This window comes from Chelmon rostratus, chromosome 21 (genome assembly GCF_017976325.1).
Source record: "Chelmon rostratus isolate fCheRos1 chromosome 21, fCheRos1.pri, whole genome shotgun sequence".
NCBI lineage: Eukaryota > Metazoa > Chordata > Actinopteri > Chaetodontiformes > Chaetodontidae > Chelmon > Chelmon rostratus.
This window is the reverse complement of record NC_055678.1, coordinates 13,138,370-13,164,994: the sequence shown is the minus strand read 5'-3', so window position 1 is coordinate 13,164,994 and position 26,625 is coordinate 13,138,370. Positions and strand designations below refer to the sequence as shown.

At 41.7% G+C, this 26,625-nt stretch overlaps 3 protein-coding genes across 5 annotated transcripts; 1 reads left to right on the top strand and 2 right to left on the bottom strand.

Annotated features, from left to right (window-relative positions):
• The first annotated feature begins 640 nt into the window (after positions 1-640).
• On the top strand, positions 641-4,648 carry nubp2 (nucleotide binding protein 2 (MinD homolog, E. coli)). The gene is made up of 7 exons (XM_041962160.1): positions 641-726; positions 1,212-1,327; positions 1,500-1,698; positions 1,950-2,104; positions 2,255-2,365; positions 2,646-2,715; positions 3,231-4,648. Exons 1-7 carry the CDS (start codon positions 711-713, stop codon positions 3,368-3,370), a joined length of 807 nt encoding a protein of 268 aa, XP_041818094.1. The 5' UTR covers positions 641-710; the 3' UTR covers positions 3,371-4,648.
• Positions 4,075-12,915, bottom strand: atp6v0cb (ATPase H+ transporting V0 subunit cb). The gene is made up of 3 exons (XM_041962161.1): positions 12,643-12,915; positions 6,271-6,454; positions 4,075-5,359 (listed from the first exon to the last, which is right to left on the bottom strand). Exons 1-3 carry the CDS (start codon positions 12,713-12,715, stop codon positions 5,155-5,157), a joined length of 462 nt encoding a protein of 153 aa, XP_041818095.1. The 5' UTR covers positions 12,716-12,915; the 3' UTR covers positions 4,075-5,154.
• A 3,085-nt stretch (positions 12,916-16,000) lies between these two features.
• tbc1d24 (TBC1 domain family, member 24) lies at positions 16,001-26,171 on the bottom strand. 3 transcript variants are annotated; one of them, XM_041962825.1, is made up of 8 exons: positions 26,116-26,171; positions 22,103-23,216; positions 21,280-21,285; positions 20,918-21,076; positions 19,666-19,729; positions 18,821-18,916; positions 17,603-17,849; positions 16,001-17,269 (listed from the first exon to the last, which is right to left on the bottom strand). In XM_041962825.1, exons 2-8 carry the CDS (start codon positions 23,089-23,091, stop codon positions 17,115-17,117), a joined length of 1,716 nt encoding a protein of 571 aa, XP_041818759.1. In that variant the 5' UTR covers positions 23,092-23,216; positions 26,116-26,171; the 3' UTR covers positions 16,001-17,114. The 3 variants fall into 3 exon arrangements, with proteins under 3 accessions (XP_041818759.1, XP_041818760.1, XP_041818761.1); XM_041962826.1 differs by lacking the exon at positions 26,116-26,171 and adding an exon at positions 25,917-26,054; XM_041962827.1 differs by lacking the exon at positions 21,280-21,285.
• Between the last annotated feature and the right edge of the window lie 454 nt (positions 26,172-26,625).

Below are 26,625 nucleotides of genomic sequence, written 5' to 3'. Positions count from 1 at the left end.
CTCTTATTGGATAAGACCTATGTGGGAGGAGTTTATGTGCGTGTATTTAGTTACTTTTACCTAGGTGGGTCAACTATCTATGGTCATGGGGAGACATCACATGTGGTCTGCTGACTTGATAACACAAGGAGGGGAATACCTACATCTACTGCAAAAGTACATGTAAAAAATAAATATATAAAAAATGCAGAAGACTGTTCCAAAAATGATCATCATATATTTGTCATTCACCAAACCTAAAATAGTGCATACAGCTGGTAATTGTTAATTGAAGCAAAGTTCACAACTCGAAAAATGTGAATTAATTTAGCATGTATGAAGTCTTTGTCACATGTAGATAAAGAAGATAAAATTGCCATGTGTGTCAATATTTAAGGATACATGTCTGGAGACAGCTGTTCGTCTTTAGCAGGGGTCGTTATCGTCTTAGTTAAGACGGTCAAAACTTCTCTTCTCTAACTTCTCTAAAACTAATTTAAAACTTTGAACTAAGAGAAACACACAACCGTTTTGCAATTAATTTTGGATTTTGAGCGTTTCTGGTGCGATTGAATGCACCATGGTGCGCACCGGCAGCCTATTGGTAACGTTGGGAGAGAGGCGGGACTTAGGTGTAACATGTGTTACGTGATTGGCTAGGTGACGCGTGACTATTGCGGAAGTAATTGAGCCCTGAGCTGTGTGCAAGGTTGGATACCCGCGTCTAGATTATGGAACAAAATAATGGTAGGAGCAAGTTACCGGACAGCAGAGTGATTTACAACGTTTCGTCCCTGTTTGTAGCTCGTCCAGCGGTACATGAATTGTATCTCGTTCTTTAAAGATGACTGCTGTTAGAGACTGATGCTTGTTTCATAACAGTTACCAATATATAGCTTAGCTAACTGGCTAGCGGACGCTAATGGAAATCATCTTAAGTTTTAAATGTGCACCTCTGACAGCTACTAAGACATCGCAATTATTGTTTATATGAAAAGCTGTTAGTTAGTAGATAGTTAATAATGTTGAACATTATTCCAAAGCCTACTTATGTTGAACTTGCGAACTCGGGTGATGAAACATGACACTGACATTTAACTGCGACATCTCTGTCTGTCCTTTGTTTCGGATTATTTGGCAGTTCAAATTACTTATTCTTGTGACAGTTGTGTCATATTTTACTAACATATAAATCTTACAAATTAACTCATTTTTTCTCCTTCTCATATTAGACGGGAGTTTAGCCCAGGTCCGGCATGTGGTGTTGGTCCTGTCAGGCAAAGGAGGGGTGGGAAAGAGCACCATCACCACAGAGTTAGCTCTGGCTCTCAGGCATGCCGGGAAGAAGGTGAGCTCAAAGCCCAGCAGTGTGAATGTGCAGCAGGATGCATAGTGTCAGTATATGATGTTGTTATCCTATTTGAAACACACAGAGAGGCTGCAAATTGTTGTGATGTATGTACATTAAATGTGATGCATTAAATGGGTCCATATGTGGCTGTTGCGGATGTGATCATCAGGTTGGCATCCTGGACGTTGACCTGTGTGGGCCCAGTATCCCCCGCATGCTCAGCGTCGGCCGGCCTGATGTGCACCAGTGTGACTCAGGGTGGGTGCCTGTCTACACTGACGCCCAGAAGAGCCTGGCTCTGATGTCCATCGGCTTCCTGCTGGAAGACCCAGATGAAGCAGTGGTGTGGAGGGGCCCCAAGAAAACCGGTATGCTGTTCTCCATTTGTACTGGTCCACTACTGGTCTGTGAGACTGTTTAATAGACCTATTGTATAGACACAGCAGTTTTGGAAGGGCCTGTAGCAGTATAGGTTGGTAATATAATAATGAAAATAATCATTGTGATATCTGCTTTAGCATCAGTGTCTCAACACACATCCCCATGCTGCATGTTTTGCTTTTAAACTCACCTACTTCTCCTCACTGTCCCTTTCATCTCTGATTGTCCTGTCCTACAGCTTTGATTGGCCAGTTTGTGTCAGATGTAGCATGGGGAGAGTTGGATGTGCTGATGGTGGACACACCGCCAGGGACGTCTGATGAGCATTTGGCAGTACTGGAGAACCTCAAAAAACACAGAGTAGATGGAGCTGTTTTGGTCACCACACCTCAGGTACCCACTAGTCTGAAGGGATCTAGACTAAAGACTAAAGCATATGGGTGACACAGTAAGGGAAAGTTTGCACTGACAAATAAACCACCACCTTCATACCTACAAAGCTCCCAAAATAGTAATAGTTTTCTGGTGTTGTGTTTGCTTCAGGCAGTATCCACAGGGGATGTGAGGAGAGAGATCACCTTCTGTAAGAAGACAGGTGTGCGGATCCTGGGCATCGTAGAGAACATGAGTGGCTTTGTTTGTCCACACTGCTCGGTACGTTAACTCCATGCAATTGCTCGGAAAATTCTGATTTAAAATACCAGTAACTTCTTATGAAATTCCAGTAATGCATCCAACTATGATAGAATTGAAAACATAGAGAGGTCATTTACAAATCAACTGTTCTAGTAAATATATATTCACCAAGATACATTAATATTGTGTGTTTGTGTGTGTGTGTGTGTGTGTGTGTGTGGGGGGGGGGGGGGGGGGGGGGTTCAAAGTTCAGTGTAGTCAGCCTGTGTCCAGTTTAACAAATATTCTTTCTTTTCAGGAGTGCAGCAATATATTCTCAAAGGGTGGCGGCGAAGAGTTAGCCAAGCTGACCGGATCAGTATTCCTAGGTGAGATCAGTGGGATTGAGTCACATGTAATGCTACCTTCCAGCCACAAGGTGTCACAACACACTGCAGTCGTACATCGCTCCTCACCCACCATTCATGATTTAGGAGGCATTTTACATCACTGCCATGCTGCTAAAATGGTCGATCCAGTTTTCAGTATCTCAGTGCAATGGCATGATCCATACCCATCAATAATTCTCGTTTAACATTTTCCCTCAGTGGTTATCAGCTTTGTGAGCAGATCAATCTCTTGAATAATGATGCAGCTAATTCGGTTTTCCCTGTGGCAGTGAGAATCCAGCTGTATCCGACAGCGCTGCGTAGCTTTAGCATCAGTCAGTGCCCCTTAACACCTACTTAATCCTTGCTATAAATGAATATTACTTAGCACATTAGTCAAGAGGGCTACTTTCAGGAATATAGCAGTTAGTCATTTCAGAGCATTGGTATAGTGGTAGTGTGATATAATGATGATATTAAGATCAGTAATCAACATCATGTCTTCTCCATTTCAGGTTCTGTGCCCTTGGATCCTCTGCTCAGCACCAGTATAGAGGAGGGCAAAGACTTCATGCAGTCATTTCCAGACAGCGCCACCTTCAGTGCCATCAGCAGTATATCTGAGACTCTGCTCAACAGCCTCCAAACTGCTTGAGCCATGAATTGATTTGCTGCAAATTCTGGACTGTGTTCGCATTTTAGCACATATTAGCACTCTTGAAAGTACAGCATAATACAGCAATATTAGTCATCGTACTGTCAGTAATGATTTCTATGTTGCAGTTTTGTCCTGTACAGTTAATCATGAGACTTGTCCTGATTGTTGTTTTATACCTTGTTAAAAAATTCAGTATCTGCCAGCAGGCTTTGTTTGCACTTATCTTTGAGTGCAGCAGTTACAGTTCTTGTGGGTGTTAACCACAGTGTGAAGATTACCAGCTCTCACTGCAGAGTGAAACAGGAAGAGATGACTACAGTAAAGCAACTCAGCGGATTTGTTTTACTGCAAGTTCAGGGACATCATTTTGTAATAAAAATGTCAAGTGACCCTGCAAAAGACTAAGAATGTGTCACAGTAAAATAAACAGTACTACTTCTACATTTTGTGTGTTTGGAAGACAGTCAAATCTAAGTTGGAATCTTCTTTAATTCGATTGTGACACACGTCGACACATCAGGATAACTTCAATACCAGTGGTAATACAGGATTGTAGACTGGCACTTCAGTAAATGCGTCAGTAGCAGTTCCATTTTCAGAAAACGAACTCCAGATCAAATCAGACCAGTCTTTGCATGAAACTAGGCCAAACATAAACACTAATCTCACTGGATTCCTGCTGCACGCCACAAACAATGCCATCAAGTCTTGATTTTTTATTTGAGGAAAAGGAAGCAACAATGAGGCAGTAAAACTACCTTTTTGATCTGGATTTTATCTTCTGAAACTAGGCTGCTCTTCCGCATCATATCCAACAGCAACAAGACACTGAAACCCATGCAGGATTTTAATGGCTGGGATGTAGAAGATATGAAGTACAGCCACAGATGAGAGGGAGGGTGAATAAGATGGAGAGGAGATGAGATTTGGAAATTACACTTGTGAGACCCGTCACGGGGCACACACACCTTTAATGCAAACAGCAGTACTACAGGAAAAACACTGAAGTTTGAGAATGTTTGCGTAATGATTAGAATACAGCTACACACAAAACTCCCACTTCACCAGCAACATACTAAAGGCAATCTTAATTATTAAACCAAGAAGTACATCCAAAGGAATTCCAACCACTTATCACAATTACCCCACAGTGCATTAAATCTATCTATCTATATAGATATTTATATGTCTGTATATATATATTTATATATATGTATAATATATCCTGGGGAATTAAAGACTTTTGCTGTGTTAAACAGTTCAATGAACAATTTCTTATAAATAAAATCAGTGGAAAAAAATCGTAAGTCCATTTACATTTCTCTTTACAAATAGATCCTCAAGATTAATGCAGAAATTGTGTCAACTCCCAAGTTGATGTGGGAGGAGAAAAAGCTGTGCGGCCCTTTGGTCAGCTCTCTGAGACCAGAGGCCAGGCTGCCTCAGCTGGCCTCAAGGCCTGAAATAAGTGGAGGGAAAAAAGGAATCTTCATCATACAACTGTTTTGAAACACACACACCCACACACACACACACACACACACACACACAAAGACAGACAAATCACTACATTGCGCATTTACAAGTTGACTATCAAATTGGGACGACTGTACACATTGTTGAGATAAGACCATATTTATGGAGCCATTTTAATTCATTTTTTCCCCCGCCTTCACTTCTTTCATCTTGTGTGGCAGAAAATTTTACATTTTTTCCCGTTTTACACTTTTTCTCCAGCAGCAACATGAAGGACAGATCTTGTAGTGGAGATGTTTGGGTGTTTATTTCGTGGAGAGAATGAGGGCAACGATGAGCCCGTAGAGACCCAAGACCTCTGCGAAAATCAAAATGAGGATCATGCCCACAAAAAGCCTCGGCTGCTGAGCTGTGCCCCTCACGCCTGCGTCGCCCACGATGCCAATTGCGAAGCCTGCTGCCAGCCCACTGAGACCCACACTCAGCCCAGCTCCCAGATGGAGGAAACTCCTAAACACACAGAGACAAGTGTGAGTCAGCGCAGCGGATGTTGGGGATTACTTGATGATCAAGTAATCTGGGTTAGCTATTTAAACGACTGAGAACGTTTTAACGAAACATGCCAAAGTCAGAATAATATTTGTGCCACTGTGATTAAAGCCTGCGTGTATGGAGCAAGTGGTTTTCCCATACAGCTGGACCGTATAGTAAAAGCTGTTCAAAACACTCTTTTTGCTTGTTTTATCATTCCTACCTTACAAGACTTTTAACTGAGCCAACAGAATGTCTATGTGTGCAAGTTTTCCTCCAAAAAGGAGTGATAGTGAACTCGTCACAGATATGCTCACATTCTTAAATTAAACAGCAGTAAGATTTGAAGAATTAGCTTACTGTATCTTTATATCTCTGTGATTGTATTGTTATTGTAAATCATGTGGCTGCATTGGGAGACAACTTCCGTCATTAGAATGAGACGGGAAGTTACTCCTGTAACGTCATCTAAAGTGCAGACGAGTGTAAAGACAGGAACTATGTCCTGAGCATGAGTTTTTATCTTGTCACGTCTACACTGCTACACTGGCTGTGTTCACTGTAATGAAGGAATATATCGCTCGGTGCAACAGTATGGCTTGCATGTCTTTAATAGTTGTAATTAAAGGATGTAGTGGAGCTACACCAGGGCAATGGCTCAGTCGGGAGGATTCAATGTTGGTTTTGGTCTCTTTGGGGGATTTGCTGTTAATTAAATGACACCAGCGTATGTGCATTTGGGCCATATCACTACTGCTTTAGAAACATTTAAATAAGCCTTTCCTACTGAAAGAATAAAAAACTTGTCTTGTGAGATGTGCTGACAAATTAAAGTAAAAGAAATGTCGACTCAAACGTGTGAAAATATGACTGTGGTCAACAGAACTCACTTGTAGAGGGTGACCCTCTCTGAGATGTTGTTGGCAATCAGCACTGCTACTACCAGGCCGTAGATGGCTATAATACCCGCCATGACCACGGGGATGATTGACTTCATGATGAGCTCCGGCCTCATCACAGACATGGCGGCGATCCCCGTACCGCTCTTCGCTGTGCCGTAGGCTGCTCCCAAGGCTGGTAGTGAAGAGAGAGAGAAGTTCAGGTAAATAAACGAGATAGCAAACCATAGTAGAAGCACTATAAAGCAAGTTTGTATAGGCGAGCAGACTGACAATAAAAACCAGAGTGAAAAGCTGAGCAATGACACAGAAGTGAAATGAGAAATGGAGCAACAATGCAACTGCCACAGTTTCTGTTCCTCTTAAAAATCTAACATGGCTCCATCTGGGGAATTTTGCTTGTGTCAAAAGGGAAACGACTGATCCATTACTGAAACAGATACTAAGTGACCAAAAAGCTTTGTTTGCGTTTGTGTCTCATCTCCTCGAACTGCTTCAGCCCCTATAATTTCAGAGTTGCCTCTGCCAGACAGCTGCAGAGTTGTAAATCCCTCTCTGAATGAAAAAAAAGCCTCATTAGGCTTAAGCACACAGGGAACTGCTGACATCATAAGAGAAGCAGGATACCACATCTCCAGAGGCAGCATCAGCACAGGATGGGCACCAGGTGGGGGGACTAGCAGTACACGCTCATGTGGCATCTGCTGTGTGCTATCTCCAGTCTCTGGCTAGCATCACTGTCATGTGACTGGGAAGGAGGAGAACAAAAAGCTTCATCAGCATATTAGCTCTGTGGGCCTGTGACGCTGAGGAGAAAACATAGTGCCACCTACGTCACCCACAAGTCTGACATCAGGAGGAGGGTAAAAGAGAAACATCAATGATCACACCCTGCTAAAATTAGAAACCATATATAACCAACTGCAGAACAGCAACCATTCACTAAGAACTGATTGCAATTCTGCACAACAAAGAATTGAGTAGTGTCCAGGTGAGATGAGCGGCAGTCAAGTCAATGTTATTTACATAGCCTAGGGGTTCTCAAAGTACGGCCCACGGTCCAATAGTGGCCCTCAGAAACATTCTGTGGTAAATCCAAACGGGACCTGAAGTGCATGCATTAAATTTTTAATAATTTCATTTAAACATTTTCACTTCCAATAGCCTACATTTAATACACTTCTCTGTGACTGACTCAACAAGTATCTGTCAGATTAGGAATGACAACTTGTAAAAACCTACTGGTTGCATGGCAGCTAGTGGCGTCTCGCAAGTGTAGCAGGAACTACGTTCTGTCATCAATGCTAGTGCTGTACTTGAGTAAATGACGCGTCACTATAATGTGGAAGGGAGATTGAAAAGCGACCATTGAAAAAATGCTGTGTGGCTGGGAAGAAAAGGAGGTCTCAGGAAAAATCAAAAATCAACTCTTACTTTGTCTGACCTTGGGGGACAGATAAAGATTGACCTGGCGCTCAAGGATTTTAATGTTGAAATGGCATTATGAAACCCATCACAAATCTGACAACACATCTGTGGGTTTCCCTGTGTGACCCTCAATCAGCTCACACACAGCTCTCTAACTTGGCACTCAGTCATCAAAACTTTGAGAACCCCCTGATCTAATATCAAAACCTGCCTTGAGGGGATTTACAAACTGTACAGCATACGACACCCTTCATCCTAAGACCATCCATTCGTATTCAACACAGCCAGTGCAGTGCAGAGTGTCATGAATCAGAGACAGGCTGGTTTGACAAGATTCCCCTCACATTAGAGGCGTGTGCGCACGTCTGTTCAGAGACAGTACTGACCACAGCATAGCAGCGAATATAGCAATCTGCCTTCTGTGAGGTTGTCAATTGTATTGACAAAACATTTCAAAGTTAAATGCTACTCGTATGCAAATTGTGAGCAGATGGCCACATAACAATAAGCAACATTTATGTAATAGGCAAATATCAATTATCTTGCAAGGTAATACAATTATCCTCCAGTTAATGTGCTGATCTTCTAATACCACTGGTGTATGGTATAAAGAAGGACCTGGTAGTTTTCTTGCCTCTTCATAGCCAACATGTTGATGATGATTAAATCTGAAAAGCCTCTTGAGATATCATCTTGGGAGACAGCCTTGTGCATACAGCCTGAGGTGCCCTGCCCTGTGCTTTCTCATTTCTTGGGACAATGTGTTGGAGCTAGCCTGGAGATCGTTCTGGTTAACTCAAAGACGAGCTGTGAGGCTTTCTGGCAAATGGATCTAGAAGGCAGACGGGAGGATGACGTGGGCCAATCTTTAAATATGCCCATGGCAGTCGGCCACGTTCCCAACTACTTGCATTGATTTATGACCAGACTGATACATCAATACAAGGTTAAATCACTCCTGCTGATCTAAAGAGCTGTCTTTGAAGATAACTGGGCAGTGTTTTCACAAGCCCTGACAAACACACAAGAAAGACAGTCTTAGTTTTTGTTTTGACTTGGTGGAAGTAGCAAACCAAATTATAAATGTGTTAAAACAAACTATATGGTATCACATCAAACAAGTTGACTTAACACCTGCATGAGGAAGGACACAAAACCTCAGTGATTTAATATATATTGAATCGAGATAGTGGATCCAATGAAGATATTTTTTCCAGTACAGGAATATGCAATTTAGCCATACAAAACAAAACAGACAACGCCTTTTCTGAACAGCTGTTTCTTTCTGCCATTCACAAAAGAAAAAAAAAATTATAACAAAACAGCACGTAACATTATCCTCAGACTCGATTCCTTCCTGGTAGGCTTGGCCTCACTGAGGTGTTACAGTTGAAGGGTGAGAAATAATGGAGTCTTCAAACATCTGCCCTTGCGATTAAACGTTTGATGTGTAGCAGGACGGTTACTGCAGCGGTGTGGAGGCACAACCTCTGGGTTTTAATCCTAATCCCCTCATCTTAGGTAAAGAGCTTTTACCCCTTTTCTTTTTCCCTCCCATCACAATATTTGATGTATGGGATGCCCTTGTGACGTCTTGTGATGTCAGAGCAGGAGGTGCCTCCAGCTAGGGCTCATCTTGCATGCAATATGCCCACGCAAGAGACAGCAGTTGGTTTGCTCTGAGCAGTGGGTGAATGGGGAAGCACTGTTTTTAAGGAAAGACTGCAAAAAAATATGTATATATATCACGAAGGTCACAGTTGTAAAAGCGTTTTCCTGTCTTACGTAACTGCATGCTGGCTGTAGCCTACACTGTGTAAAAAAGATACGGCAGCATGCAGAATTTTTCAGACTTGCTGACCAATCTTACTGCATCAAAGCTGAGAGACGTCTAGAGCATATATGGTGCCATCACCAATCACAGCTCTCTAGGGCTGAGCAATTAAAAGAAATCGTATCAAAACCACAATATGCCAAAGTGCAATATCTAAATCACAGGAGCTGCATTTTTTTGATAAAAACGTACAATGTGTCACAATGTACATTTATAAAGTATTGTGGTGTTACAGAGATGCCCACATATAAATCAGATTTTCCAGATGTAAAGAACATTCCTGTCTGACACGAGAGCGGAAAAAGACACTGTGAATGTGAACTTAAGGTCAAGCAATTGAAAGCACTATTGATTAATACTAGAATAACTAGTTACCAGGCAATCCTATTCAGAACACACATGCCAGCAACTGCACAGGAAATTACAAAAGGCAGACGATTCAGAGCATGTGTAGCAAACATGCATCTAAATTTATTGTCAGCCACACTATGACTAGACTTATAGGCTATGTTAATTATACAATATATATGTCAGCCTTATACCTATTATTATTACTATAACTTGACTGGAAGAAAAAAAGAGTGGGATATATAGACTGTTAGATAAGATGTAATGAAAGGGATGGGGGAAACAGAACAACTACAGCACAGGTATCAAAGGAGTGGTGGTTCCACAAGACACCGTCACCAGACCACTAAAACAATGCAACATCACCTGACACCAGAAGATCAAGGCAACTTACAGCCTGTTGGCTGGGACTGATTACTGCCCTCTGGGGGGGTTTATCCATTGGTTAAAATCAGTGACAATTTTGAGCCATCCACTTGGCTCGTCAGTATTTTCGATATTTTACAGATGGAATGAAGGATTGACCCCTCCAAATATGGATGATTGATTGATGGTGATAGTAAATGTTGATAGCAGCCAGTTCTTCAGTTTGTGCATACTAAAGTGGCAGGCTATAATGCCCTGTCAATGACTCTGTAACACACTGCAAGATCCTTAAAGCTGAAGTCTGAATCATCAAGTGTCCCCATCCATCCCACCATTACCACATGCCTTCTTTGTGCCAGCATGATCCCCTCCCTACTAGCTAATTCCCCAGCTGTCACTCCACCACCACAGACTAGTACTGCTGCTAGCCTCAAGGGCCACCACCACCATGTTGCCCTTGCCTCTCGCTACAAATTAAAGCTGAGCTATGACAAGACCAGGGTTGGCTTTGGCATCCACCTGCTTCTCATTTCCAGGGAGGGTTGGACAATACAAAAAAAAACAACAACAACACATAACTTGTATCATGGGACATTTTATATTATAAATCAGAACCAGAATCGGCTTTATTTGCCAAGTATGTGTGCACATACAAGGAATCTGACTCCTGTTTAAACAAATTAAACAAAATCATACCTTACTGAAATTTCTGAAATACTTAAAATCTCTGTCTGAAAATTACTTGATTTCTCATTACCATGCAGGCCAATGTGATTTGTTTAAAGACAAGTTAAAACATCTCACACTCTTTGACCTTTACATAGGTATGTGGATGAACTTGTGACAAGACAAAAGAAACAGAAACCAAGGTTACAGTCTGTTGGAAAAAGCCCCTTCTTAATAGATTTCAAGGTCTCAAACTATAGACATTCACTGGTGAAATCTGTAAATGAAAACCAATACATGCCATTCATCATAAATGAGAGTTTTTCCAACACGCCTTATGCAGTAGGTCAAAGCCCTCTGCAACGTGGTCAGTTAGTAGCGTATTAATTCTCCATAGGAGCAGAACCCACCTCACCAGTCATCATGGTTACATATAGGCCTTTGCTGTGATACAGCGTAGCATTGACATACTTATGATGCAGCTTTCATCTTGGGTGTAAGAACAGCAAATAATAAAATAGGAAAGAACCTATAAAACCAACCAGTCTCAATGCTCACTTTGTGTGCCACTTCACACCTTCCATCCATAAACATTGATTAACAGTGGGGTCACACCCTTTATCTATTGTCAAAATTAACAATAGTTTCCTTGAACAGATTCACTGCTAACGTGTCAACGTTTGCGTTACGTTAACATTTCACAAACTCGAGATGGCAATTCCAAGTCAGAAGTCTCGTCATGTGATAATCATGTGACCTTGTGTCATTCCTTTGAGCAATAAGGAAGTTAACCAGCTGATGCTGGTTTCCAGTGATCATTTACGTTGTAAGAACGGTTTTTGTGTCATAACTAGCATTATAATAACTTGCAATAAATTAGATGCGACATCCCCGATTTGACAGATGGCAAATCAATGCAGAATAGCAGGTTCAGTACTTTACGCAGAACGACGTCAATTCAATTATTTAGTGACATTGGTTACTGATCTCTACTTTCATGAAACAATAAATAATTTCGTGTCTCACATTTCCTACTGCTTTTCACATCCTTCAACACTGCAGGTAAAAGTGTGGCATCTTGCAAAGAAAAAAAGGTGGGAATCAAACTAACCTATACACCTCGCGCTAAGCAAGCTAACAAACTGCTAACTGTAACGTTATAAGGGATAAATTGACTACATTTTGCCACGTTAATAATGACTGTCAGCCAATAAGCACGGCTTCAACAGGATTGTCACATTTTCTGATCAGCTAGCATCATTCCCCGTTGCCCTTTCCGCTCGGATAAAGCATACAGCGTACATAACCGAACTAAGCTAATGCCGAGGCTAACTTATGTAGTCGTCATCAGCTAGCTAGCAAACTAGTCTTTACCAGCAGCTGGTCTTTGCGGTCTGTCGTTAAAGCAGAAAGGCTTCGGTAACTAATACTAACTAAACATTGCCATGGTAAAAACAAGTCAAAGTCACTGACTGCCTTAGCTAACCTAGATGTTAAGTCCACGTACAAGACAGCTCAAGATAAGCATTGCGACGTTAACGTTAGCAAGGCTAGCAGATGGTTCTAAGAAGTGAGCTTCAAGAGACGCACCATGGTTGACAATTCAAAGCACCCTGTTGGGGAATAATATACATGTGAAAAGGGTTAGCAGCAAATGCACACAGAGACTTTTTGTAACTAACAAACATCACAAATGTGAAAGGTGATCGTGTGATAATTACCGCTAAACACCATCGCCGCAGAGGCACCCATCACAGCGAAGAACGGAGAGTATTCGGGACTTTCGGCCGACATTCTTTCTCACAAAATATAAAAATAAACTAAATATACAAAATTAATTCTTAATGTCGACTCAAAAATCGCACTTCGCGAAACCTATCGAAGGCCACAGGCTTGAAATGTAAAACCGCGTACACCAGGAACCGTCTGTCCAGCTAACTAACAGTGTAAACGGGATAGTCACGACTCTTCTGATAAATACCCGGCGCAGCAGTACAAAATGGCGAAGCGGAAAATATCACCTGACTGGCCGTACGGATAAAACGTATCATCAACTGGGTGTGGGGGGCGCGCTAAAACGAAGTTTGTGAATGATATATTGTCCTACACAACGCATTTATTAACCTAGAAATAACATTTTAAAATCACTTATTACTTATTCCGTACAAAGAAAGAATTTAATATATTTGTTTTTTCGCATTTTTTTTGAAGGTCACCCCTATCAGGCATCACTTTGGTGTGCTCCGCTGCAGGCTTCCCCTTTGATGTCTACGCATTCACCCTTCAAAAGCAGGGGGATAAAATGATTGGGATGAGCAAGAGGGTGTGGAGACACATCCAACCTAAAGAAAATTTGTATTTGTGTAATGCTAGCTGCCAAAGAAAGAGAACCAAGAAAATATGCAATTTATTTTAAATGTCTAAATACATTATTATAAATCAGACTATATGTAATATGTATGTCATGCCATACATGTCAGCCCACAGCTGATTAAAGTGACCTTTCCAATGCTGAATTTCCTAATTTTGCTTATGTTCAAACACATTGCTGCATTTTGCACCAGGACTCTACCATGCTGCATTGGCTGGTTTACAGTCAGCTGTTATATGCAGCAACGTGGATCATTTGAGTGAGAGAATTTGAGGCTGAGTGTGTATGTTTGAGTGTGCATGTGGTGGGGGGAGGGAACCGAGAATCCCCATTCCACTGTATAGCTCCCAGCAAATGCAGGCTAAGAGATCCAGAAAGAGGAGGGGTTCAGAGAGCTAGGACACCATAGGAGGGAAGAAGAGCGCGTGTGAGTCAGACAGAGCTTGTGCAGTCCCCATGCCACCTCCTCCTCCTCGTCCTCCATCCATCCATCCCTCCATCCTGCTCCCTCTGCATTGCCTCGTCTAGTCAGCGCCACAGAAGGACCCCTCCCCCCGTAGCACCGTAAAGCCCCTTCACTCGTGATGCAATTTCTGCACCAGCATCACAAACCTCCTTCCTTTCCAATGCTTTCCTCAGCACATCTTACTCTGGCTGCCAAACACAAGGTTGCATTATGCAACGAGAATAGATCATTTTGAGGCAGGGATGATGTGTGTGTGCAGTGATGCATTGATAACAAAAAGGTCACAATGAATGAGATGATTTTCACTTGGCTTTCTTTCTCTGCTGACTGAAGGAACACTTACTGACCCTGGACTGTCTCTTAAAGGTGGATTTTGAGGTTGGATGGTAATGTTTCTGTCTGGGATGTGTACACAGCAGACATTTGCAACCTTATCTGACAACATGTAGTAATATGATAGCCCTTGTACCTACACACCATTGTTTCCTGTTTGTTTTGGCATGGATACGAGGATTAGGTGGATGCTCTTGCCTTTTGAGTGGCACCAATCAATTGGTTGCTGTTAAAGGTTGAGGATAAGACCATGACAAAGTCTGATAGATGGTCTTTCAGCTGTTTAAGGAAGGGAAACAGGAAACTGAGGAAACTGTGAGAAACTCTCACGAGGGCATGATTCGATCCAAATGCTATTCAAGATGCAACATAAAGCATTTGCTACCATGTATGTACAGTATGCTGTGATTCTAGATATAAAGGCAACACTGTTGATGTCATTCCAGGTCTAGGTCCTTAATTTTTGCACGTTTCTGGTATTTTGACATATGGTCACACCAGGATACAAATAAACAGAGAGTCCCACTCTGCGTAAGATTTCCCCAGCATGTACTGTAAGTAAAGGGAGTTACTGAGCTGAGCTATGCTCAGGTTCCAGCACTGGATGAAGGATCCAGTCATTTAAAAAATGTTAATGATGTGGAAAAAATAAATCTTGCATTGATAACAAATCTTTGCTTTCCTTTATGGCATTAGCCTGAAAAAAATATATCAATTTTGAAGGACAGATATTCAGTCCATAAAGCAGATTTTTGACATGTAATCACTTAATGGAAGCAAAGACTTCTCTCCCTCCCAATATCCACATTGCAATATTCAGTCTGTGATTCAAAACAATGTGTCAGGACCTCCTTCGTCTGCCTCTTAATCCCCTGTCCACAGCCCCTTGTTAAGTGGCAGGGGCTGATCACGGAGAGACCCATCTCAGTGGAGGGTTAAACACTTAAGCATCTTACTTCTAGAGGCTGGAAAGCATGGTTTTCAGGAGATGCGCCAGACCAACACCCAAAGGAGCAGCTAAATATAGGAGTGCATGTGCGATTAACAGAGTGTGAATCCTGAATGAACAGCACAGCCTTGGCAACACGGAGTCAGTGCCGCTTACTGTAAAGAAGGACTTACTCCACCACTTCGACATCTAAGATACGTTTCTACACATGCATTAGCCTGTGCCACACCCACTGCAAATGAATTGCCCACACATTTTAATAGAGCTTTGAAGCACAGTACCGGCATTGATTCAAATGGAATGTTTTCATCCTGACTTGTTTAATAAAATGTCTTGACAAAAAAAGTCAGAAGATATCAGGTGCTAGCTGCCAGCTGCTAATTTTGTACACTGTCTTGCAAACACAGGGCCTGTGAGGTGGGTCCGATTTCTCTATTAGCTTTGGTTGAAATCCAACAATGACTTGAAGACTGACTATCAAAAGGAGAAGGCTTTTACAGATATATTTGCCAGTACGTCTGAGTCACCTCTGTTAAATATTTTCCAGTCATGCAGGTCACTGTCAGCTTCCACAAAGCAGAGACGTCTACAGGTCATCCAAACAAAAAATAGACAGTGTGCAGCAAGATGTGTGTCTGACTAACTTAGTAGTCACAGTTAGTGTTTTAGACCCAGACCTACCTACTGTAGATATGTAATTTACAACACTGTCAATTAATCACTCAAACTAGTGTTGAGTTTAATTTAACTTTCATTCTACCTGCAGGACTCGTAGGAAAACACAAGTACGATTGATGGTCAGCTGACTTTAAAAGGCATGTGGCACACATCTGTGACGGTCTGGAGAAATGTAACTCTCTCTTCGCAGGGACAGAGATGTGATAGATTTGGAAGGACAAAAAAAACAAAACAAAAGACCAGACCAGACCAGATCAGCAAAACACCCAAGCTGAAAGCATATTGTTGTATTTTCACATGAATGATACATTTGTAGTTACTGCATTGGTATTTCACTGGAGCACATGTTTGATCAAACAAATATGAATAGCATGTATGACCCCAACAACACTTAGCGAACAGGGCACGGTTCTGGACTTCTTTTGTTACTGTCTTCACACTAGAAAGGACGGAAGTTAACAGGAAAAGAAGAGAAAGATGAACAAGCTGCATTTATATCTGTTACTTGTAAACACCTCTTGAGTTTTTTCTTTAAAAAAAGTTTGTCTGTTATTCACATGAATATTCATACGCTGCACAAAGGAGAAACTGCCACTCATTCAAAAGAAAGCTTTGACATATGGTGCAAAATGGCAAAAAACAGTCAAATTCACCACTGACATTCACAAAAATTTACCACATCAGTTCATTTAGGACATGTCCCACATATGTACAGCAAATCAAAACGAGTGGGAAAATGTGACAGGACTTGACCAAAAAACTATCGGACCTGGTACAACTTCACAAAGTCTTAATTGTTGAATTCCAACATTTTAAAACACGTCTCACAAAATCACTCGATCCCGACTTCACACATTTTTGATGGTAAACGTCAGTTGATCAACCCGCCCTGGTAAATAACATTTTTTTTAAGGACTGCAGGGCTCCCTATACAATAAATTTGGCAGATTGAGCCAAACCACAGAACATTAACGACTGAATTTACATTCAGGAATTCAAACATTGCAGCTCAGCATGAAAACATCAACAGACATAAGAAAACCCTCTAAATGAACCTCAAACTGGCTTTATCTAGAGTTTTACAACACACTTTAACATAAGAAGTACACATAATACAAATCTGTAAATACAAAAATAAACAGGAACACAAAAATATCACATAACTTCCACATGTTGAAGTTTGGATTAACTGCATTAATAAATAAAATGTTATATATGAATTTGCAGGACGGATGTGGTTCTGTTTGCATATCTGTGTTTTCCACCACTTTGCTGGACTTTCGATATCAACATTTTCTGCTTTTGTGTGTTTAAGTGTTAAAATACGTGTGCATGAACGTGCACGTAGGTAAGAGTCCACATCTGTATGCGTCTACAAGTGTGAATGTGTACAGCATTATGAGGCCATGGCGTCCTGGAAGCCCCACACTTCTAGCAGGGACACCTGGAAGCTCTCAGCACACAGGGGCGGGTTGTCAAAGGTGGTACACCTGCAAGTGCGCCCATGGTTCAGCTCAGAGTCAATGTAGAGAGCGTTGCCTTCACCTCCCCCTGATCAGAGACAAGAGCACACAGCTTCTATGAGTTACTAGTTTATAAATACAAAGACAGCGTTTCTGCACATGGTTTCACTTTAAAACATCCACCCTATAATTCTTACTTTTATAGGACATCAAATTAAATTAAATTAAAATCTAGTCCTATATGATGAAACACTAAAATGTTATTCATCCAAATTTAAAAATCCACTTTTAATTCACTGTACCTGTCGTGTAACTGAAAATCATCTACATTTGGCCTGCTACGGCAAAGAGAACAATGCCACGTAAAAAGGGACCAGAGAGGCCAAATACCCAACAAAACATACGGAAATAATCCACTCACCCACTATGATGGAGTCAACGTTGCCTGCCATGAACATGGAAGTGTTCTTGGAGTTGAGGTTGAAGTGGCGGGCGGAGAGGAAGGGCGACAGGTCTCCAGCAGGTTTCTCTGGCTGCTGTAAGCTATTGTTGTCTGAGTTTTGGCCCTGACAGGGGGCTGCGTCCTCCTGGTCCTGAGTCTTGATGGAGGAGGCTAACTCAGGGTGACGGATCACCACCCACTCGTAGCGCTCCATCTCTGGTTTCAGCTGGTAGGGGAAACAGGCATTCATCATCATTTACACACCTGAGCTTAACACATCAAATGGAGCAACACTGCACATTTATTACCTGAGAAGAAATACCTATTTCAATACAATATATGCAATACAAGGGTGACAATAAAATGATCTCAAATAGAAACTAATTCCCTGATTCTTTACATGCATTGTAATTTATTCATCTTCTTACCTTTGCTCTATAAATACAGTACTTAGAATGTCAAGTCACAGGATATTTTAACTTTAGCTGGACCATATGTTCAAACTGAGCTCGGGAGAACTGGTTTATGCTGTACATGTAGGTTCTTGTAAACAGGTATCTCTCAAAAAAGGGATCATGATTTCCATGCGACAACCCATTTAAATATAAGACATAAAAAGACATCTGATAGACATCAGTCCTTGTAGACTGTCTCCATTTCCTTCTGGTGTCAGGTGAGGACCAGGTCAGATACAACTGGATCAGGTTACGGGAGTTTCCGACCTGCGCGTGCTTAAGTATTAGTGTGCGAGATGATGGTGTTTTCTGTCGTGCTGGCTCAAACAGCCCAAAGCTGTGCATGAACACAGATAGCAAAGTAAATAATTCATACGGAAGGCATTAGAGAGCCAGGCTGCTTTGCTATTTCTAGCCCAGGTGTTATTATAAAGAAATGCTGCACTATCACAAGCAGAAAAGCAAATATGGTTGTTTTTACAGAGGAAGACATGGTTATATCAGTGTGGTGAATTGTGACCTACTAGGAAGCCGTTTCTAAATTGGAGCCTGACACACCAACTGGATCCAGTGACAGTGGAATCAAGAATATGTGAAACCAGTGTGAATGATGACCTCTGGTGGCCATAGAGTGGTACAGCTCAAAGTGAAAGAAATGCATTCAATTCATCACCTAAATTAACAGAAATAAATACATTTCTTTTGCTGACAGTAAGCTAGTAAGTTAAGATACTAAACTCACCCTGAAGACGAAGCACTCCCCTGTGCCAAAGAAACTCAATTTATTGCCTCCTCGCTTCCGCTCTTCCCAATCTGTGGACAGGAAGGCTCCACATACCTGACAAAAGTAAGAAGAACAAGAAGAAGAAAAAAAAGCATTAGTAGGTTTTTCTCTTCCCCAAAAAGGGAAAAAAAAATACTAGTGGAAGATTGCTGTCTGTAGGCTTCCAATGTTCGCACTGGGATCCCTTTATAGCATCATAATCCAATCATACGACACAAGTGTCATTATGACCTCTGACAAAAATGTGCAGATCCCAGGACAAGAATAAAACCTGACTCTATTTTGAATTGCACAAAGTACTGAGGAGCGTTCCAGTTATTTGAGGAGAAAACACTGACTGATAGTGTGTCGGTCAGTACAGATGTGCCTGTGTGTGCATTACATGCAGCAGCAAGTTTTGCTAGGGTGGATTTTGCTGAAGGTGCAGTCTGTAAGACCCATTTACGAATGTGTTCTCCATTTGACTGACATTCAAAAGAGAGTGAAGTAGGAAGTGCCTGAAACAGAAACTAGTTTATTAGAGTGACACGACTGTGTGTTATGACTCCACTTCAACTCACTTCGTAACATAAATATCAGAATAATTCTGATATAATTCTGAGGTTTTTATAACATTTAACACTTTCTTTGGCTGTCTTTAACAATCAGGTGGAGAATCCTGACTGCTAAGACGACTTAATCAATCTTAACAAGAATGTTCATGTATGTTATGTTGTGGCATCAGGATGTCATCATATCCTATGTAAATTATTTTTAATCATATTAAAATGATTGGGGGGGGGGGGGGGGTCTGTGTTGCTCACATCGCCATCTGTGGTCCGGATGAGGAGCAGAGTGGGTTCATAGCCTTCACAATGCGAGTAGAATCTGGAGAAAAATGACAAAGGTTAATTCATTGCAACTTCCTGAAAACTTTTCAATTCCCCCTAGCATTTCCATGTGGAACTATTGTGGCGCCACTGTTGCAAAGATAACCGGATCCTTTTCTGTTTTCCTCAGAGCCCGGCAACTACCAACAACTCAGGATATACTGCCTTTGTTTCCAAACTTCTAAAGAAGAAAGAAGCTTCTTCACTGAGAAGGTGAAGTGAAATTGTCCTAATTACATACAGAGTTTGAGTATTGCTACGCACAAAGAAGTAACTGCAACAGGGGCTGGCATCAGGGAGACAGGAGAAAAAGCCTGAGCTCATTCATTCATTTAGGCTATAATGGAGACATGAAAGCAGATAGAAATGGTGCCAGACGGACTGGATCACCAATCTGCCTTCATTTCCCTGGGAGATCGTACCCAGTGGCAGACAGAATGACACAGTGAACGCAGGCTTATTGGAACAGATCTAACGTCAATCATGGTGTCATTCTATCTCCATTCTACTGTGCAATCAACATTTTCGACATAATGATATGTTAACATAAAAATTGTGTATTGCCAGTTCAATAAAGTTCCAATACTGAAGCTGAGGATTAAACATATTTTATGGATCACATAATTGCAACAGTCAAGTACTTTGGGTGGCTAGATTTACTAAAGCACACATGCATGCGCAGTTCAGTGAGACACTGGTTAAATATAGATAATGGCTTCTTAATTACTTTATTAGAGACTAACTATATGTGTTCCATACAGAAATGTAACCAGCTAACAGGAAGGTGAAAGAAATGCTTGAAATAATGACTGCACAATAATAAAGGCAGGCCTCCTGGCTCCTGTGGACAGAATCTGTTCTATGTGTAGGCAAAACAGATTTAGGCAGACACGTTTAGGCAAGAAAAAAACATAAAACAAAACCATTTGTTTTTCTGTCTAACATAAACAGACAATAAAAAAGGACAATGGACTTTATGGCAGCAGTCCCAGCACTGTTAGTTTAACTGCAGTTTATGTTCCAAGTATACAACTTTTTCTTGCTTTGCTGCTTTTGGAATTTCCTTTCAACCTTTTGGCCACAAATCAAACTGAAAGACCCAATTCTAAACAAGGCCTGAAATATCGATTGTGAGCAGCAGCCAAAAGCTGGATCAATATATTGACGTGGGCACTGGACAGCGTACCTGTTTAGGCTGCAACCATGGGTAGTGGTGGTGAAGAGGAGTTGTGGTTGGCACAGGGCAAAGCGCTCAGGGATCCACGACCAGATGTCCCGCATCTCCTTGGCACTGACAATCTCTGAGGAGAAGGTGTCAGGGTTAAGAGCCAGCTGCACGTTCCGCCTGGAAATATGGACACAGAAAGAGGTAGTACAGAGTACTGAATGTGAGGCAGATCACACAGTTGGTGATGCATGAACCTTTAAAATGTAATTTACAGCAGATGATGTTAAATATATTTAACGTACTCTATTATGAAAGTAAACAAGCATTATTTGAGAAAAGTAGAAATGCATCAAGAGGGTAGCATGGAGAGAAGAACCCACCTAGAACTGTGAAATAACCCATGTAGTAAACACAGGAGTGGAGTGAAGATGAGACAGAAGATGGTGGATGGAAAAACGTGGCACAAACCAAACAAAAAAGAAAGAACATAATGTGAGACAAGGATGCAAGTGCTACTTAAACCATTCCTCAGAGCATGAAGCAGTATAACGCTGAAAATGAAAGGGACATTCTTGCCAATAAAGCAAATGAAATTGCTCGAGTGATTCAACTATCATGCATTATGTGGTGTAAACTTGTAATAAATTGTATTAAATAAGACTAAATAGGTCTTGTACTATTTTAACATTGCATCCCTCTCATTCTGTGCATACCACTGTGATTTAATTTACAGTCCAGCTACTGTCTTACTGTGTCTCTGCTGTCTCAGAACAGTTACGTTATATACAATGTCCAAGTGCTGTGACTGGCTCTATTATATGATTAGCCAAAAAAAAAAAAAAAAGGAAAGGAAAAATGTTGGTGGCTCTATGTTTTGAATACATTGTCTCACAAGACCTCAAATCTCCAAAAAATATTTCACACTGAGATCAGATTATACAAAATCTGACTGGAAAACCTGAAAAATGCCTGGTAGAGCAAAAACATTTTTAAATGAGATACTGCTATGTCCTTGATGACAAGAAAATATCACAGATGTGTATTCCAGATACACATGTGATGGATTCCATGTCCTTACTAATGCTAGGCATGCAGTAGGTTTGCTAAGACAGGCCACTAGAAGCAGCGTCCTTGTTTCTAAATAAAAGGCAAGAGAAAGATGCTCACAATTCACCACATAAAAATCATTATTATTGACTATACCGCTTCTGTTTAACAGTGATTCCTTTCTGCTGCAGGGACTTTTCGTTTGTGAGCTGCAGCAGGGTGATCTCCTTGCGGCTAAACAGTCGGATGGAGAAGGCCTTCTCTAGCAACTTGTCGGGTGTAACGGTGGAAGCGATGCCCTTGACAAAAGCCTGAATGTCGGCCTTAACTTTGCTTGAATCCTGTTGCTGCTGGCTACCCTGGCCTCCCTGGACCCCGGCTTTGTGCTTGCGGTAGAACTTGAGCAAGGCTATAGCCACGCGGAAGAGAATCTTGTAGCCCTCCACTAGGTAGACATCCAGGATCCGGACCATGTGGCTGAAAGGCAGGTCACCCAACACCCAGCGCTGCCAGTCTGAGTAGACTTCAACCACATCCTGGGCTGTGGCCACGATCAGCTTGTGAGCTGCTGCGCAGTATTTGTTGGCCAGGTCACCAAAAGTCATGCAGCTAGACTCATAGGCCAGGAAGGTCTGGTCCAGCAGTCGTTTGCCTGGCTCGTTGCAGGCCAGTATGCGGCTGACATGCTCAAAACACTGAGCTTCATCTATGCTGAAGTGCAGAAGCAATGAAGTAACGGCCGGTAGTGATGGGCAGTGGGAGATATCTGGAAACTGCCCAGCCACGCAGTTGATAATCTGATGGGCTGAAGCTACAGCCTCTGGCTTCAGGCAGTACCGTGGCACAGGGCTTCCATCGACAAAATCTGGAAGTGGGATGTGGGAGGAGGGCTTCTTAGTGGCTGCATTTCCCATAATGTCACGATACACTTCTGCATCTGGGGTAACTGTACGACAGGGAATGGCTTTGATGAGCTGCTGGTAGACTTGTGCCCGTAGTTTGTGGTTTTTGGCCCAGTAACCCTGCCGAGCCATCTGTTTGAACTCGTTCAGGTCTTTACAGTCTACTTTGGTGGGCCCGCTGCTCTTGGCCAGATCCCCCATCTGGTTCCAGTCCACAAAGCTGCCATATTCTTCTTCAGCCATGGTGCTGGAAACTTGCTGGACTGCCTTAGCGGGAAGAGAGGAGGGACGCCTCGTGGTGTTACTAACGGTCTGTCCTCCACACAGCAGATAACTAGCCTATTTGTCTTAACTGCCCATGATGGTTACTGGAGGACACAATGGAGAAAAAGAGATTAGTGTGCATGATGGATTAACAAATAACTGCAAAATCAGTCACACTGTCAGAAGCACCAAAGCCTAATTCAACTTTTCTAAAGTTATGAATGTTTCCCACTTTGAGCAGTGTGAAATGAAGAAAGAAACACATTTTGAACTCTCTTGGACCTACAAAACCCGGTCCTTGGCTACAGGCCCAGCCAATCCTAAATAAATGGCTACCTCTTGATATCAGTTAGTTGAGGATAATATGCATGATAATGATGCATGCATAATGCATGCACATGACATGTCTGTTTCCAAGGGAGGTGATTTGCAACAAGTTAAGTAATGTATGTAATGTATTACAAAATAGTCACAGGGAACCTCTACTGTAAAACAACATGCGCCAATTTCAACGATCATATTTGTATTCTGGTAAAGATCCTCAGATGAAAAAACTCATGTACATGCATTTCATAATTTCAAGTCAAAACAAATTGAGTAAACGCATAACGTGAAAGAAATGCAGTGCAAGGCCATCTTAGTGACACCATAAGACAGCCACAAAACATCAGATGACCCGTGATGCACAAACACATCTTGGGCAGATTTGACTGCCCTGTCAAGGTTTGATGCTAAAGCAATTAAAACTGGGATCTCCAGTGGTGAAGAAAATCTCTAGCACTAGTAGTATATTCAAAAACTGCCACTCAACAATCAGATTATTTCCCGCTAATGCAAAACCACAAGATACAGGTAGATGCATGTCTAAAGATCATTTGCAATGTACAGGATACTGAGAATGGCTGTTGTACAATCATTTCACAATGCTATTCAACAAGTCACATGAAGATGCATGTCCAAAGATCACTTGCAATTCTGAAAATGACAGTCATAAAATCACCAGATCACATCACAGTGCCTTCTAACAAGTCACATGGAGGCGCATACCAGTACATTAGAGCATGTAAAAGCAGGAGCCTTCATGGTGAGTCCGTAGAGACATTAACTGTCCTACTTAGAGCGGGTGTTTACACAAATGTTGCTAATTTACCTTTGACAGATGATGTAATTCGTCAAAGGTAGAATTGAATCCAGACACAACAAAAGAAACTGAATTGGCTACAGGCCTCTTCGACATTTTTGTCAATCTAATAAATTCTCAGGACCAGGCGATGTCACATAATCTATTCTAAGAGCACTCAAAAAAACAGAAGTCCACTAAACCAAAGCCTTGATATCCAGTCTTTCACAACTCTTAACCCATCGTGCACATGCAATGGGAGGCATAGCAGCATTAAGTACACATAGAGTAACTTAAAAAGCTGTTGCCAAACCCAACAAGCTTAGCTACCACTAGGTTTAACCCTTAAAACTCAGTACTGATCATTTAACCTGAGGGCCACTAACCCCATGATGACAAATTAACTTTGCATACTGCGCAGGAACTCTTGGCACAAATAACAAGGGTCCAAAGGGTGTTGGTGCTCATACTTCCTGGGTCTTAACTACTGGCTAGTGTCTTTATCATGGTCCATAATGGGACAAGGAGTTCATGTATTTTTGGATGACTACTCAAAGCCAAAACACTAACCTATTTAGGCCAGAATCAGACAGGGCCTGGAGGGCTCATAAAACACCAGTAGGTGTTTAACCATTCTGAATGATCACACACCCTCACACAGCATTCCTACACACAAACATATCGGAATTATATCCTAATTCTTTTGACTGTACTTAATGAACGGTTTCATGGCTTAAAGCTCAGTCCTAGAACAAGATGTCTCAATAGATATCTTATCTGATTCTTGTCTGAGGCCTCAAGCTTTGTTGGTTTTCATGAGTAACTGTAGTCATCACGACAGGAGTGAATGATGTGACTGTCACTTTGGCCATAATACTGCAGGCTTGCAGCCAATAGATGCAGATGAGAAATGACAGTTGCCAACATCAGTGTGTTCATGCAATTTGTTAAAGTCTTTACAATATCTGAAATGGCTATAATCGATTTCATACTTCTAATGCAATCATTTCATTAATGACTCACATTTTGCAAATTACATGGTAATGCATATGGTACTGAACGGAAAAGGAAGCAGACAAGCAGCCTTAAAGGAAAGCTTATTGGAGCTGGCAATTAAACTGTACCTTTGCAAAGATGGACAGACAGGATTAAGTAACGTTACTTTCAGCCAATCAAAGATTTCAATTTGGAAAAAAAAAACGAGCACATAAACTGCAAATGTTATCCTGTCTGCCACCTTGTCCCTGAGCTGTAGTTTACATTACAGTATCCGTGGGTGTCAACACACACTGGGCTGACAGCTGCAAACGCGCACAAAGCTGTATATTTTCAGTCGAATAACGTTTGATTAACGGTAGCTAGCCGGCTGAGGTGACCGTAGCACACACGTTAGAGGAGGCACACGGGTCACACGGTATTTAACGTTACCACCCGACTAAATCTGATACACCCTTTTCCATTCACAGTTGCCAAGTTAGCATTGCTAGCGTTAGCTAGCGGCAAGCTGGTCCTGTCAGTGCATGCCAGCAGCTAACGAGACCTTAACCAGACACACAAAACTAGCTGCCCGACAACAAAACACGCAAGACGGACACGAAGCCATGCAAATACTGACTGACACCAAAACGACCTAATTAATGGAGATACGTTGGCTGCTGCAGCAGCTAGCATGAATGTTACCAACCAGAAATTAATTTGGTCCGCAGGCTGTCTTGGAGTTTGTTGATGCGGAGAGATTTCAGCTTGAATTTGTGGAAAAGCGATGCATTTAAAATACAGAGCTGGAGACAGGGATGAGATTTACCTCTACAACACAAAACCGAAGAGTGGTGAGCAAATGATAAACAACTGGCGGCAAGTAAACTGACGTTAGTTATCCTTACCTGGATGTGAGATGTCTTGAGACGTGAAGCGGCATTCATATTAAGTTGCCTCGAGCATGCGCAGTGGCTCCGACCTGGGTTACGGCCAGCGTCTGTGCGCGTGCTGCTACTGCTGCTGGAGCTGCAGAGAGGGGCTCAGGTGGGTCGGTAGATATAAACAGCTCTGTGCACTATGATTAGTTCACTAGAGCGGAAGATCTTCTCTTTGAAAAGTGTCAGGCTTTAAAGACTGAATTAAGAAAACCAACTAAATTATAGGCTAATACACATACTGTAGTAATTATGTGCTCTGCCGATCAATATCAACTACTTGTACTGTATTATATCCAAATATAAATAGGCTACTGACTGAAGTATTATAGGACTGCCAGAAGATATTAAATCAGCCAAAGTATGATAATATCCTATTGTGCACGACAGAGCAACACACATACTAACATATTCCCTTCATGTCTTATTTCTAGAAGCTACCTTTCACTGCTGGGATCATTTAGAGGTTACATGGCAGAT

Bases quoted from the DNA above. Each gene is read 5' to 3' on its own strand.
- nubp2 (XM_041962160.1), top strand. The intron at 2,105-2,254 runs GTACCCACTAGT...TGTTTGCTTCAG, and splicing joins TTTTGGTCACCACACCTCAG to GCAGTATCCACAGGGGATGT. The intron at 2,716-3,230 runs GTGAGATCAGTG...TCTCCATTTCAG, and splicing joins GACCGGATCAGTATTCCTAG to GTTCTGTGCCCTTGGATCCT.
- atp6v0cb (XM_041962161.1), bottom strand. From the start codon at position 12,715: ATGTCGGCCGAAAGTCCCGAATACTCTCCGTTCTTCGCTGTGATGGGT. The intron at 6,455-12,642 runs GTAATTATCACA...CTTCACTACCAG, and splicing joins TGCGGCGATGGTGTTTAGCG to CCTTGGGAGCAGCCTACGGC. The intron at 5,360-6,270 runs GTGAGTTCTGTT...CTGTGTGTTTAG, and splicing joins GAGAGGGTCACCCTCTACAA to GAGTTTCCTCCATCTGGGAG.
- tbc1d24 (XM_041962825.1), bottom strand. From the start codon at position 23,091: ATGGCTGAAGAAGAATATGGCAGCTTTGTGGACTGGAACCAGATGGGG. The intron at 17,850-18,820 runs GTGAGTTTAGTA...TTCCCCTACCAG, and splicing joins GGGAGTGCTTCGTCTTCAGG to CTGAAACCAGAGATGGAGCG. The intron at 17,270-17,602 runs GTGAGTGGATTA...GTCTCTGATCAG, and splicing joins CGTTGACTCCATCATAGTGG to GGGGAGGTGAAGGCAACGCT.